The 15,488-nt window shown below is 34.2% G+C and overlaps 1 protein-coding gene across 4 annotated transcripts; it reads left to right on the forward strand.

Annotated features, from left to right (window-relative positions):
* The first annotated feature begins 2,574 nt into the window (after nucleotides 1-2,574).
* On the forward strand, nucleotides 2,575-15,488 carry LOC107855415 (eukaryotic peptide chain release factor GTP-binding subunit ERF3A). 4 transcript variants are annotated; one of them, XM_016700424.2, is made up of 19 exons: nucleotides 2,579-2,765; nucleotides 4,543-4,584; nucleotides 4,737-4,808; nucleotides 5,918-5,983; nucleotides 6,449-6,601; nucleotides 7,271-7,382; nucleotides 8,165-8,210; nucleotides 8,341-8,412; nucleotides 9,406-9,468; nucleotides 9,925-10,079; nucleotides 10,217-10,281; nucleotides 11,315-11,465; nucleotides 11,952-12,057; nucleotides 12,149-12,284; nucleotides 13,968-14,032; nucleotides 14,128-14,292; nucleotides 14,670-14,742; nucleotides 14,833-14,913; nucleotides 15,175-15,488. In XM_016700424.2, exons 1-18 carry the CDS (start codon nucleotides 2,762-2,764, stop codon nucleotides 14,889-14,891), a joined length of 1,605 nt encoding a protein of 534 aa, XP_016555910.1. In that variant the 5' UTR covers nucleotides 2,579-2,761; the 3' UTR covers nucleotides 14,892-14,913; nucleotides 15,175-15,488. The 4 variants fall into 4 exon arrangements, with proteins under 4 accessions (XP_016555912.1, XP_016555910.1, XP_016555911.1 ...); XM_016700425.2 differs by having other exon boundaries at nucleotides 4,740-4,808; XM_016700426.2 differs by lacking the exon at nucleotides 5,918-5,983 and having other exon boundaries at nucleotides 2,575-2,765.

Consider the following 15,488-nt stretch of genomic DNA (forward strand, 5'->3'; position numbering starts at 1 on the left):
TCTTCGGGTATTTGAGTTTCTTTGCTTGTTGCTTACCTCCATCTTCTCTTCACTTCATGCGCGTCTCTTTGCTTGATGATTCTGTATGGTGAAGGCAAAAAGATATCTCCCATATTCCTTGTGCTGTCTGAGCCTTTGTTTTTTGCTTTGCAATTCAAAGAGGGAGCAAGGTAAAAAATTATGCCTGTTGTTCCCTTTGTAGTTCTTCTATCAGGGGAAACATGCTACACTGCACGCGTGCTTTCTAGACCAGTCTATCTCATGTTTGCTGTGAGATATTTAGTTAGTACCGGGAGTTATTTCATTGTGATGGAATAAATTATCTCATATGTATGATGGGATAAGTTATCCAGTTATCTCGGGATAACTCCTTCCCAACCAAACGATCCCTAAACATCGTGTATAACTTACACAAGGCCAAACCTTTCATAGTCCTCTCTTCAATCAAATGGAATTCATGGCAGTTGAATTTTACCGCTAGTTGTAACATTGCTAATTTTGAAAGCAGCAAAAAGAAAATAATAGTGAAGACAATGATGATGATAATATTGTGAACTAGTTTCAATTCATATTTACAATAATTAAGATTTCACTCGATGAAACATCACCGAATTTCATACGATATTCCATGAGGTAATGATTAATATAATCTTCAAAAAAATCTTCAATTCAAGCCCTAAAAGGACATTCTTGCTTCATGTTATATCAATCAAAATCATAAAATTGGTGAAGAAAGGGAGATTAGATTGGTGTTATATAATTCATGTATAAGATCAAAATAACTATGTTAAATTCAACTTAGTAATAGGATAGTTCCCAAGCTTCATCTTTGCTTTATTCTCATGTTCTAAGTCAATTTTTTTCTTAAAAAATAATTATTGTCTGTGAATTTTGAATAAAAATCACGTGTCTTAGCGAGTTACATCATTTCCCTCGTAGATTGTACCTCAAGATTTATATTTTTTCTGTCATAGATCTTTTTATGATTTTTCCTTGACTTCGATTGATAACGATTTAGTTCTTTAAGAATCATACTCAAAAGCTACAACTTTCATTTTTGTACTTTTGCAAATTTATGATATTTGAAGCTAAATATTATGCACACTCATTTGAAACTTTAGTCTATCAAGGCACTCTTTATATCGTTAATCACTTCTCAAAGTTCATAGAACTACAAAAGATAAAATACCCGTAACGACACCTTTCAATTATCAAATAGATGTTCTTTCAGTTTGAACTCAAAAGCTCTAAGTAATACAAATATCAAATCAAACAGCGTCAAGTGATCTGAAATTTAAAAGAAAGTTGAAATATTGTAACATCGAATTGATGTGCTACTAAATGTATGCTAAGCTATACATGTGAAACAGAAAATGAATTCACTAAATAATTGTTCTTAAATGTGAGTTGTCCATAATTATATGAAACAAGTACATTAGGTGACAAACTTTTGGTTAGAAATTGAGAGGACGTGGCATAAAAATTTTTGAAGTTGCAAATCATGATGATGATAATTTAGAAAAAAATAATACTAAAAATATGTTATTATATAGTTTTGGTCAATTGACCTATATATTATAAAATCTAATATAAAGAAGTCATAAAAACTTTAGAGAGAAAATCTCCCCCTAAATAAAACTCTTAAATTTTAAAGACTATTTAATAGATGTTATTGTGTTGTTAGGTTGTGAGAGAGATTTTTTATTTATAGCATTACAAAACCCTTAGAATAAACTTAATAGAGAATGGATCTTTTCCAACAATAAAACTAAAAAGTAATTATAATTATGATAGAAAATTAAATAAAATAGAAAAGAGATCCTTTCCAACAATAAAATTAAAAAGTAATTCTAATTATAATAGAAAATCATTTAAAGTAGAAAATTCAGGATAAATCCAACCGCAACATATCAATCATGACATGAGTAGTGAATCAACATGGACTGTAATTAATAAAAATGGAAAAGATTGTTACTAGTTAAATGTTCAGAGTAATATTAACTTGGCACCATCAGTATTCAAAAATCTTTTAAAACTACAAAACATAGAATCTGTCATAAAAAGTAAGTAACAATTTAGAAATTAATTTGCAAAAATAAAATCTTCAAACTAAATTAGTAGAGAAATATCATGTTTTAAATTATACTTAACCATAGAATTTGCTAAATTAATATACTTACAACCTTAATTATTGCAATTACTGGTATTGATCATATCTACCTCTATCAATCTAATTGGAAAACAATTTTAGTTTTTCGAATGAAACTTTTTTTTACTTACAAAAAAGCCAAAAAAGCACAGATATACATATTAACACAAATTTCTATCTCTTCAAAGTAATTATATTATCGTTGGATGTAGCAGTTAATTATCTATCACGACAATCGAAAAAATATATTGAGAGTTACTTATGCATCTTTACAACGAAAAAAGTATATATTTGTTGGATGAATTGAAGCTAATTATGTATCTCCATAGTTTATAATCAAAATATTCAATTAGTTAAGTTCAAAACTGTCGGAATTTACGTTGTTTAGCTTAAATAAAATTCGTGAAAGAAGGGAAAAGAATTTGGACAGGGCCGGTTTACCATATGTGAACCGAACCTAAAACCCAACAGCTACGGTTTGAAGGAAGGGTATAAATATAAGTGAGGCAGTATCCAGCAATAGAATAAAGCAGGGCAGCCCTTGAATTTGTGTGTGACCGCAACAGGCAGAGCAGAAACCCTACGCGTCCTCCTCTCACGCAATTAACCGCCATGGGTATGTACCTTATTTTCTCTCAGATCTCCATATCTTCTATCATTACTGCAATCTAGGGTTTATCTTTTCAGTTAATCCGTTATTATTAGCGTCGGATATTCGATTTGCAAAGCAAAAATCCAATATCCGGCGCGAACAGCTAAATAATTTGAGTGAAAGTTGAATATTTAAGAATAACTGAATAATTTTCAGTGCAAAACGAATGTTCGAAACTTTTTTAAGTATAACTCAATAATTTTGAGTGAAAATGGAATATCTGGAGCTTATTTATGTAGAACTGAATGGTTTTGAGTGAAAAATGAATGTTCGGAGCTTATTTAAAAAGAGCTGAATAATTTTGAGTGAAAAACGAATGTTCGGAACTTATTTAGGAAGAGCTGAATAATTTTGTGTGAAAAATGAATGTTCGGAGCTTATTTAAGTAGAAATCAATAATTTTGAGTGAAAATTGAATATCTGGAGCTTATTTATGAAGAACTGAATAATTTTGCGTGAAAAACGAATGTTCGGCTCTTATTTAAAAAGAGCTGAATAATTTTGAGTGAAAAACGAATGTTCGGAACTTATTTAGGAAGAGCTGAATAATTTTGTGTGAAAATTGAATATATGGAGCTTATTTAAGAAGAGCTGAATAATTTTGTGTGAAAAACGAATGTTTGGAGCTTATTTAGGGAGAGCGGAATAATTTGAGTGAAAATAGAATATGCGTCTCTTATTGAGAAGAGCTCAATAATTGTGCAGTAGCTGTTTTCCTGAAGATTTATTAAAAAACAATCTGCTCTTTTGAGTGTTTTAATGAACGAAAGTGTTTTTCTCCTATGCTGTCATTTTTTCAGTGTTTGGTTACCTTGACAGACAATCTTCTTTTATACTTGTTTGTTTCTGTTGTACTGTTCGATAGTTGAGTTGATGTTAGAAGTGTTGTACCATGATGAATAGTATACTGTGAAATCTGCGTGTTTTATTATTTGATTTTATATTCGTATGTTGTACTTTGCGATAGTTGCATCGATGTTAGAAGTTGTTGAACCATGATGAATAGTATCCGGTGCAATCTGCAAGTTTTATTATTTGATTTTTATTTAATGTAGTTGAAGAAATATACTTTTTACTTCTATTCACAAAGTTCAACAGAAATCTTTTGTAAAACTAGTACATAAGTAATCTTAGCTTAATTAAGAAGAGATTTTTAATATTAGAACAAAGGAATTCCTGTACTAATAATAGCGATTTGTTTGTTAGCAGTTAATAGTTATTGGAGTTAAATTGAACAACGACAACTTCTATTTGTCGATTACTCTTTGAACGAATCTTATTTTATAGCTTATTATGATAATTCGGTGTTATTCAACGGCTATTCACCTACCACGTGATTCATTCCTTTTTATTTCATGAAGTTTTCGTCTTTGGGTGCATTGCGTAGAGAAGCAAAATGACATTTGTAATTTTGTTGAAGCAATTAGATGTATTTTGCTCAAACAAATTAAACACCAGTTTGCTACGATTAGTTTTCCTTGGTATTAATTGTGCATCTCACGGGGTCTAATACTGGTATTATTTAATAACACGGTAAGTGTATTGTGGTATACCTACTTTATAATTTATATGCAACGAAACAGAAATGCTATCTTTAAAAGGAAAATATTTTGGGTCTTCCATGGAAAACATATTCTTCCATGCCAAACTCACCCTTTATGGATAATACCTTCTGAGATTATTAGAGAGGATCATGGCAGACTAATGGATGTTATAACTTTTTGGCTGTTTGATCTGATAGATATTGAAGAGGACATCAAGGCACTGCAGCTTGATTCATCTGGTATAACGTTAATTATAGCAGTTTATGATTTCTGTCATTCTTATTGCCATTGTCTATCCACTAATCATTAAAGCTGACCAGTAATTGCTTACAAGTCTTTACTGCAAGGAAACATTGTTTTGAAAGTCTAATTTGTGATTGAATGTCTGCAGAAGACAGTGTGATGGTTAACATGGAAGATGGAAGACCTGATGAAACTATAAAACCCGATAAAATTGAAGGAGGTTTGTAGCAAGCTCACTGATGTTGTTTTGCTGCTTGTTCTTGGTGCTATTTGCTTGTAATTTTTGAAATGGTTTCCTCATTGCCCGTTTCTGATGCCAGTGTGTCATTGCCAAGCCTATGATTTTAATTGATATCTCTCGTCTTTTCACCTCTCTCCTTCCCAAGGATTTGTAATTATTATCCACGTCATTGAAACTTCTTTTGGTTTTGAGAGTAAGGCCTATTGCTGTGTATATTGAGAAGATTCCTTGCTTCTTCGGGCCTTTAGGTCTATGCAGGACTCCTTTTTTCCTGGTTGCGTGGTGGGATAAATCCTTGAGCAGGGAAATGTTTTGAAAAATTGTTTTGTTGGTCATATGTATGGATGTAATCATGTACCCCTCCTTTCATTTTTACTTGTCCACTTTAGTCTCTTGAAATGCTAATCTTCTTTTTCCTATTTTATCCTTGACATTAACTACTAATCCCCAAATCATTTTCCAAGATTTTTTGAAATGCTAGTAGTCGTGGGGTATTATAGTGAAATATGCACTTCATTTGTTATTTTCTTAAAGTAAGTGCAAAGTCCATTTCGGTCAGGTAAAAGTGAACGGAGGGAGTAATGTTTGTGCTAACTTTGACACTCTTTTTCTAAATATTCTTCTTTTCCTTTGTGGGGTGGGGTTTTAAGCATCTTTGGCAAGGTTGTGGAATCCTTCAAATCACTACTTTCAGTAGGCTTCATGGGAGTTACTTCAGTTTTGGGCTGTAAGGCACACAAGAAAATAGCTGCAGGAGTTCCAAACTCGTTATTTTCGTTTTACTTTTTTTTTTTTCAATAATCAAAAGGTTTCTAAAACTTGTAAACTTTGTTTTTATAAGGCATAATTTGTATTTTAAACACTTAAATAGCATTTTCTTTCAAAATGAGAGCGAATGTATATACATTTATTTGTTAGACTTCGTATTATTTTCTGCTAATATCTTTCTAAAATATATTCTTTGATGTCTTGCACATTTTTTCTTTCACACACACACACATACTCTTTTTTTTCCCTGCTTTCATATCCTCCATTGATCATATTAGGGAACTTTTTGGATGACTTTTTGAATGTTTATTAAATGGTAGAGGATAGTTTGATGGAAGAAAAGAGGAAGTCAGACGATGTTGAAAAACCTAATCAGCCGGAAGATGGTAGGTAGATTCATGAACAGGTTATGTGTAATCTGGTTATTGTTGAGCTTAGTCTTATATTTTATCTGTGATTCTTGTTGATCTGCTTGACTTGGGGTATCTGCATCTTTAAAGCAGGCACTCTTCTTTGAGAGAGATGTTTTCGTCTCATGTTTTCAGAGCTCGTTATTTCCTTGAGAGAGATGTTTCCTTACTTTTACATTACTCATTGAGAAATTTTTTGTCTTATGTTTTCAGAGCTCTTCTTTGAGAGAGATGTTTTTGTCACATGTTTTCAAAGATCGTTATTTCCTTACTTTTACATTACTCATTGGGAATATTGGTGTATTTAAGTTTTCACGTGAAAAAGAAGGGAGAAATCTTTTGGTTCATTTAGAGTTCAGATTGTTTTGGAGAAATATGGTATCTTATTGAACCATATTAATCAAACTGTTATGTAAGTGTTTACTTTATTGTTGGTATCAGAGTTGAAAGATGAAGCAGATCCATATATAAAGTCAAAGCATGTCGAGCCCAAGGATGTTGCTGGAAAAGAAACTTTACCCCCAGAAGATATTCAAGAAGAGGTTGAAGTTGAAAAAAAGAGACACCTGAATGTGGTATTTATTGGTCATGTGGGTAAGTCTTACTTTTCCACGTACTCTTTATCCTTTTGATGCATGATTGTCATCATAGTGAAGCTTGATGAGTACAACTCTTTGAAGTGTTGGTACAATTTGTTTTTTCTTTCTTCTGGTTGACTGGTACCAATATTGTTCTATCACTAGGACTGCTAAATTTTGGCAATTTATTTATTTCATCCATGCATAGTATTTGGTGATCTTTCTCTATTATGGGGAAGTTTTCTGCTCAAAACCGTATTTTTCTTAAAATAGCTTGAGGCTTTTGAGATGCTCTGGATTTAGTCATTTATGTATCTTTCCTCGACATTTTTGATGTTATATGTCAGTATGTTCTTTATACTCCCGCCATTCTTGCTTTTGTCACATGTTAGTTGTTGCTTGAGATGTCGCGTGGCATGTATCAAATCAAAAAAAAAGCTGGTTAGGTTTGAAATTCTGGTTAAAGTTAGGTGAGCTGTGCCCAACTTATCTAGTATGTGTCTGATACAAGTTGACTTTCTACTTATTCCAATTTAAAACGGGATGCAAAACCACTTTATTGTGTTTTATGTAAAAGTTATAAATGCTTCCAAAAGTTGATTGGTAACTGGGCAAGATGAAATCCAATTGTTTAACCGAGAAACATCATATAATTATTACTTAGAGTTATCCATATCGCCTGCAGATGCTGGGAAGTCAACAATTGGAGGACAGATACTATTACTTAGTGGTCAAGTTGATGACCGTACTATACAAAAATATGAGAAAGAAGCGAAGGATAAAAACAGAGAGAGCTGGTAAGGTTTCACTACCTTACTATAGTTGAGGTATTATTTCAGTGCTCCTTTTTTGATGGAGCTTGCGTATAGATTTTTTGCATAAAATTCATATTGGCCTCCTGGTTATTTTGTCAACGCGTGATAACTTTCTTATGTCCTATTCCTATCACAACTCAGTAGTGCTTTTTCATCAGATGTTCAATTTTAGCGGGACGGTTTTCTGTAGGAGTTCCAGAACATGATTGCTTTCTTACACAAGCTGCCATCTGCAATTCTGCTTGTATTTTCTTTTAATTGGAGAGAAAATTTGGTCGATGTGAAGTTGTACTTCCAAAGCTTGGCTCACAGGTTACTGCTAGGAGTTCCTAAATTTCTGAGTTTAGGTATCACACATATGGTTTCTAGTCTTGTTAATTCTAAAATGATTGGCATACTCCTAAAGTTCAACTGAGTTTGTATATCTGTGAGAAATAGATGCCTCATTCCTGGTCTTTTTCTTGAATTTTGCGATTTCGAAGCTTCTTAGCATTGTTCGCATTTTTTCCTGAAATCATTACCATATTTGCACTGGTCTTAACTACTTAGGATCTGATCTTTTCATGCTTGATTGTCCTTGATATAGAATATCTCTTGATGTCATCTTGTCTACTTTGAGCCCACAATTATCAATGACGTAAGTTTCAAAGACGGTCCTCAGGCAGTTTATTTTCTTGCCTGTGGAATGACACCACACCATGCCTTCAATTTGATTATGGGCTTCCTTTTGGCGTCTTAACTTCACTTTCCTTTTTGTATTTTAGGTATATGGCCTATATTATGGATACAAATGAAGAGGAGAGGGTGAAGGTATTGTCTTTACTTATCTATTTACTTTTATACTTAAATTGGTGTATTGATTATCTTTTTTGGCCTGGTATTGGTGAGAGGAGCTTATGAGTGCCATTTGTTTGTTTCTTGTTTGCAATTTTCTGTTCAGGGAATAACAGTTGAAGTAGGAAGAGCGCATTTTGAAACAGAGACAACAAGATTTACTATTCTGGATGCCCCGGTAACTTTTTATCCTATTTACTCCTCTGGTTTACCTTGTACGTAGGAAGGAAAAGGCATGAATATCAAGTGATCGTGTATTTGCAGGGGTGCTGCTTGCTCATGGTTTCAAAGATCTTTAGAAAATTATCCTTTATCTGAAATTGTGGATCTCTAATATGTCAATGTTTTCGTATCATATATCTTTTATTATTTGTCTTTTCGGAAGCAACGTCTAGTAATCGCACTAATCAGCGATAGATGGACTCCGGTTTAGCTCACATGCTGATCCTAAATCACAAAAGAACCCCTTCTACGTCGTCGTGGAAGTTTGATGTTCATCTTCTATTTTACATTTTTGAGCTTGTCTTCAGGGTTCTAAATCTCCTTTTCGTTTACAATTTTGTATTTTGAGCCTTTGGTCCTGTGTCTACTTCATTGTACGAAGAAAATAAAAAAACTTGGGATGAGGTTTAGTTTTTCTTTTTGTTCATGAGGTTAGAGCATTAGAGAGCTACTGTTGATAGACTAATCGACACTGGGCTAAACAATGAAATGATAAATAGTGATTTGAGGCGTCTATGTTGGATTATTTTCCCCGTTTCTGTCTTTATGCTTACAAGAAATGATAAATAATGATCTGAGGTGTCATGAATAGTTTCATAACACACTCTTGATTTTTTCTTTTATGATGGTATCATGCTCACTCACACACACCGTGGCTACTCCAACATCATGGTTCAGAGAGATGGAAGGAAATCATTTTTGTGTTTTTTATTTGCACTGGGATTTGAAGCTGAAACATCATGGTTTTCCTCCCACTCCATTGATCTCTAAGCCACATCCTTGGGATAATGAAACAAAGTTCATGACTATTATAAATTGACGTTTGCAAATATTCTGCCTGTAGCTGCATGTAAATTGTAGCAATCTTGGTAGTCTATGTTCTCCCTTCAGCATTTGCTTTGATTCTCTCTCTAGATCTGCTTTCTTATTGTGCTCCCTTTTTCACCAGGGTCATAAGAGCTATGTCCCCAATATGATCAGTGGAGCATCTCAAGCCGATATAGGTGTGCTGGTAAGAAATTTTTCCTGATACTGATTAAGTTTTTCATGTTGTGTAAATACTGTATTTGTTTTTTATTTCGATAACCATGGCGCGTGAGCCAGCTCGCACGCATCTTCATTAATTCCATGAGGTACCTACTATCTCCTTCCAGCGTAGGTACCGGGCAACTTTATACACCAAGGCTTGGACAGATTAGAAGAAATCACCTAGTATTTTTTTGCCTTCGGCTGTAAATTGAACTTGAGACCTCATGGTTCTTAACCTACTTCATTGATCACTTGGCCACACCATTGCTTGTGTGTGAATACTCATAATTAGAAACTCTGAACCCCGAATTATTGAATATTGGAATGAAATGGGTCCAAATATAGCGAATTGGACAGTGAGGATTCATATGGTGAGCCCAACTAACTTGGGACTGAGGCATGGTAATTGTTGTTGATCATTTTCTGCTCTATTGTGAAGGTTATATCTGCTAGAAAGGGTGAATTTGAAACTGGATATGAAAGAGGTGGGCAAACACGCGAACATGTTCAACTGGCAAAGACCCTGGGAGTTACAAAGCTTCTTGTTGTTGTAAACAAGATGGATGATCCTACTGTTAACTGGTCTAAAGAAAGGTGATCTTCCGCCTGTTTTTTCCATTTTGCATTGTCATATCCTGTATATTCTTCTTTTTTGAAGATGGTAACAGTATTATATGTAAAATAAGTTATGGCAATATTGTAGCAACTAATCATACAATTTGTTCTTGTAGGTATGATGAGATTGAGTCAAAAATGGTTCCATTCTTGAAATCGTCTGGGTACAATGTCAAGAAAGGTGAAGGATTATTTACTCGTGGATTGCTGCTTTGTTTAATGTCTCGTTATTTTGATGTGTCAAAGTAATCTCCTGAACCTGATTATATATCCTCTCATGTCTGATCTTGCTTTTAGCCTTTTAGTATAAGGTACAAGTCTCTAGGGTTTACTTCTTGTTGCTTGAGCCACTTACCCACTTCATGGTGGTAAAAATACATTTTCAATGTTACCTTTATGTATTCTCTTGAGAAGGAATTTTGCATTCTAGCTAGCTATCTAAGTCGAAATAAAGGAAATATATAGCCCGTTTAGCCAAGCTTCTAAATCAGTTTATTTTGGAAAGTGCTTTTCAAAAAGAGTACTCTAGATAAGAAGCAATTTGTGTTTGACCAATAAGTTTAAAAGCACTTTTGAGCAGTAATTAGTGTTTGGCCGGCCCAACACCTTACTTTTTACAAATTAGCAATTTTCAGTAAAAATAAGCCCTTTTGGGAAAAACTAAGCTTGGCCAAGCTGGCTAATATTGATTCTTCCTCCTTTCCAATTTATGTGATCCTATTTCCTTTTAGTCTGTTTAAAAATGAACCCTTACCGTTCTTTGGAAACATTTTAACATAAATGTCTCATTTTACCTCTATTGACAAGCTTTTACAGCTATAAAATGTTGTGGCATATTTAAGACCACTAGTTCAAGAGTCTTATAAACACGAATATTATGACATGTGACCACAAGTCTCAAATTCACGCCTAGTCAGAAAAAGGTCGCATAAAATGAAACATAGAGAGTACCTTTTAAGCATGTTTTATGTATCTAGGAAAAGTATATTATTAGAGACTCCTTTAAAATGAAACATAGAGAGTACCTTTTAAGCATGTTTTATGTATCTAGGAAAAGTATATTATTACAGACTCCTTTTGGAGGATTGTCATATTTATCTTCATATCTTGAATGTAAATCTGTTGACTGTTATTCTCTACTTCGTTTAAATATTCTACATAATTGCCAAGCTGCAAATGTTTGATTCCTCTTTTTTTTTGTGCCTAAATTTCAGATGTTCAGTTCCTTCCGATATCTGGGCTTTTGGGCTCAAATTTGAAAACTAGATTAGATAAAAGTGTATGCCCATGGTGGAGTGGACGATGTCTTTTTGAAGTTCTTGATGCAGTCGAAGTTCCACCTCGAGATCCTAATGGTCCATTGAGGTACTTCTAGAATCTCTTTTCTAATTCTGTGGCATCTTCCTGTTTCCATTTCCTTGCTTTCACCATATTTGCGAATTCCAAGACTTACCTTCTAGTTAATTTTTCTTGACAATGTTTCAATAGATCACAATCCGCAATCATTGAACTGGAAAGATAAAATATGTGAAAAAAAATTAGAACCTGACTTTGAGAAGTAAAGGATGGGACTTATGAGTAAGATTTGCAAGTTCTATTTGCACTCTACGGTCTCTGTGTGAATGAAAAAATTAGAACATAAATATTGAGAAGTAAATTGCAAAGAAGAGATTAAGGAGTAAAACTTGCAGGTTCTTCTTGCAAAATATTCTCAATATTTTACTTTCTATGCATCATCCTCTTGCTTCCTTTACCAGATCATACGTGCCTCCTTTTTGTCTTTTCTCCTAATTCCCGTCTGAACTTTTGCGAAGTTGTTTACTTGTTTTCCAATTTTCTTTTTCTTTGTAGAATGCCTATTATTGACAAATTTAAAGACATGGGAACTGTCGTTATGGGTAAAATTGAGTCTGGAAGCATACGAGAAGGTGATAATCTACTGATTATGCCAAATAAGGTACTATCTTTTGGGCCTTTTTACCATAACTGTATTGAGTTTTTTGATTGGAGGAATACTTGAGGAATTCATGTCTCCTGCTGATTTGTAGGCTGCTGTAAAAGTTCTTGCCATATTCTGTGATGAAGACAGAGTAAGGCACGTTGGTCCTGGGGAAAATGTACGTGTTAGGTTATCTGGAGTTGAGGAGGATGACATTTTGTCAGGCTTTGTCTTGTGCAGTGTTGGTATGTGTTATACAATTAAAATGTCCTTTATATAATGAATTGACATTCATTATCTTCTTGATCTTTGCTGATTATTTGTTATTTAATTTTTGTTGCTAACAAGTTATATATGAAAAGAAATATTGTATGTCTATCTCAAAAAAAAAAAAAGAAAGAGAGAAGAAATATTGTGTGTCTAATGGCCATGTGATGTAAACAAATGGTATGTATATGATTACATGTCATGGGCAAGAATAGCGTTACATGTAGCCTTTCAGCTACTTGGTATTGTGCTGCCGAATATGTTGCCGTCTATTTGCTAGGAAAAAGAGGCATACTAAGTAGCCTTTTTGACACTTGGGCGTGCAAAGGGGTTAGGTCTGTACTTTCAAGAATTTTATAAAAAATGGGTAGATTGTTTTTAGATAATGTTTTGTATATGTCATAGATAAGGGTAAGGAGTGAGACGTCTCCTACTACACTGCAGCCTTGTCTTAGAATTTTGGTCCGTGTCTTTTCCATCTTCAGCATACAATGGGTGTTGTCAAGGACAGTAGTTCCAGTGCTGGAAGGTGGGGGAATTAACTAGTTGGAAGCGAGATGGATAAAGACTTGGAAACTGCACCTTTATGATCTATTATCTGGCTAATAGGGAGAGCAATATCGTTTGCAGGATAGAAGAGTTCAATTTAAAAAGTACAAAGTTCTCCTCCATTCATTCACTGTTTTTGGGTGTAAAGAGGAAGAAATATCATCATGTTTTGCTAGTTGGATAGATTTTTGGGTTTTCAAGCTTGTTGCTAACTGATAATAAAGAAGTTATTTGACTTGTAAAAAAAGCATATTTTCTTGTCTATCCACATGCACACGGAAAATATGGATTTTGGGGTGGAATCATATTTTTTATGAATAAAGGGTCGACTTTTTTGACATAAGAAAGAAACACATAATTAGTACAGCACAAAGTTACAATTCATGTTAGTCCTGGACTATGTGTAGTACTATTTGCTTGCTGTACAAAGGTTAGGTTACACCAGTGAGCTAGGCAAAAGAAAAGCACTTCCATTATTCTATCTGTGTTTTCTCTTTCCCCTTGAAAAAATTGGTCTCTCTCTGAAATGTCCCCTCTTCAGCTTATGTGTTTTAGTCATATTTTTGTGGGCAATTGTGAATTTTAGTCTCCAAACCAATTGCCAGATCGGATGCGTTCTTACGTTGCAAAAGATACAGAAACGGATGGGTTGGTTGGGTATCGAACTATGCAAAGCTGATACTTCTGATGTTAGAATTAAGATGCGCAAAAGAGTAAGTTGTAGCTCTTGTATGTTCATATGAAAACCATTGAAACTAATAGGAAATTGTTGAAAGTGCAACTCATGAAAAAGGTCCTAAGAGCAATTTAATTGCAAACTAACACTGGGATGTAGGTCATTTATCGGGTAAACATACACATGCAATATTGAGTTGTAGCTGTTCTTGAGATAGGTATTTATTTGTAGTCAATCGTTATGAAGTCAGATAGCAATAAAGATTAAGAGGAAGGTTTTTTGACAAGGATAAGAGAGAAAGGAAAACGCTTTATCAGTAATTATGGTTTTATATTGTACCCTTTCATATTATATTCTCAAGTTTGTTTAAGCTTTTATTTTGATGGATGTCTTTCAAGCTTTTTGTTATTATTCCTAACAAGTTTGCTATTTGCAGCAAAACCAATCCATGCAGTTACCGAGTTTGTTGCGCAGTTACAGATCCTTGAGCTGTTGGACAATGTATGAATCCAACCCTAACTAAGCATTTCATTACCTCACTTGGATGCAGAGTTGCATGTGTGCAGCTAGTGCTAAATGAAATTCCATGTTGTCAGGCCATTTTTACTGCTGGTTACAAAGCTGTGTTGCACGTCCATTCTGTTGTTGAGGAATGCGAGATTGTTGAACTGATGCAGCAGATAGATCTAAAGACAAAGAAGCCTATGAAGAAAAAACCTCTGTTTGTAAAGAATGGTGCTATTGTTTTATGCCGCGTTCAGGTTAGCTCTCTACCTATGCACCTGTGGACTTAGGTTGGGTAGATTTGGAATACCATTGTGGTCCTGTCTTAATATTTTTGTGTTGAAGTCATAATTCTTGGGCAATGTTAGTGAATTCCTGTGTATGTTGAAGCTGTTAGAGTGCCTGCTTGGTTGACTGTATTTAATTGGGTAGCTCAATGTGTTCCGTGTTTATCCCCGCTTTCTAACAGAGAATGATGATGAAGATTTTCTAGTTTGGGGCTAAAAATCGTTTCATTACCTTGAATTCCCTTGCTCTTTTCTTCTCAGCTTTTTTTTCCCTGGGTTATTTCTAAAGCTAGATCCTTAAGGTTGTCTTGTGTTGGTATTTGATCGTTCTGCAACTATCTTGCCAGGTGAATAATTTGATTTGTATAGAGAAATTTTCCGACTTTGCACAACTTGGACGATTCACTCTTCGCACTGAAGGTAAGGCACCATTGTGCTCGGTAACCTTACATAGCAATTTGTTTCTCTGTAACATCCTCTGACAGATTATATTTACTGCCATTTGTGCAGGTAAAACTGTTGCTGTGGGGAAAATTACTGCCCTGCCTACTGTTGCTGATAATGCATAAACAACATAGTAAACTCAAAAAGGTGCGGACTTCTTTTCCATTTTTTGCTGCGTTGCATGTATTTTTTTTGGTCGAAGATAAGAGTTATCTGTGACAGAACACCATGTTTCCGATTGTGAGATTTTAGGAATTATCCAGTCAAATTAAGTTGAGAATTGAACATTGACTTTTTGATGATATAGTTTTGTGCGTGCATCTATATATTCCAAAGACAATTGCTTTTGATATCAAGTTTGAAGCTGAGCACTTACACGATCCTTTACTACTTAAATTGTGTTTCCAGAGGCAAGTTAAGTTGAGCATACAAGGTTCTCATTGCACAGCGCGATAGTAGTGGCAACACAAACATCATGTGGTTGTCTCCGGCATATATTGGAGTAGAAGTTGGTCCATGGTTTAGATACACATAAATGTTAATTCAGTTTCGTGTCTTCATAGCGTGGTATTTTATTGTTTTTGGTACTTGTTTTCATCCTATCCAATGATGTATCATTATCTAGAATGATAACCAGTATGAGGTTATGTGGTTATACTTTTGTACTCATCATGACTTGCGCACCAAATTTTGGCTTTGAAATTTAATCTCTTACAACTGCA

Source organism: Capsicum annuum, chromosome 6 (assembly GCF_002878395.1).
Source record: "Capsicum annuum cultivar UCD-10X-F1 chromosome 6, UCD10Xv1.1, whole genome shotgun sequence".
Taxonomy (NCBI): domain Eukaryota; kingdom Viridiplantae; phylum Streptophyta; class Magnoliopsida; order Solanales; family Solanaceae; genus Capsicum; species Capsicum annuum.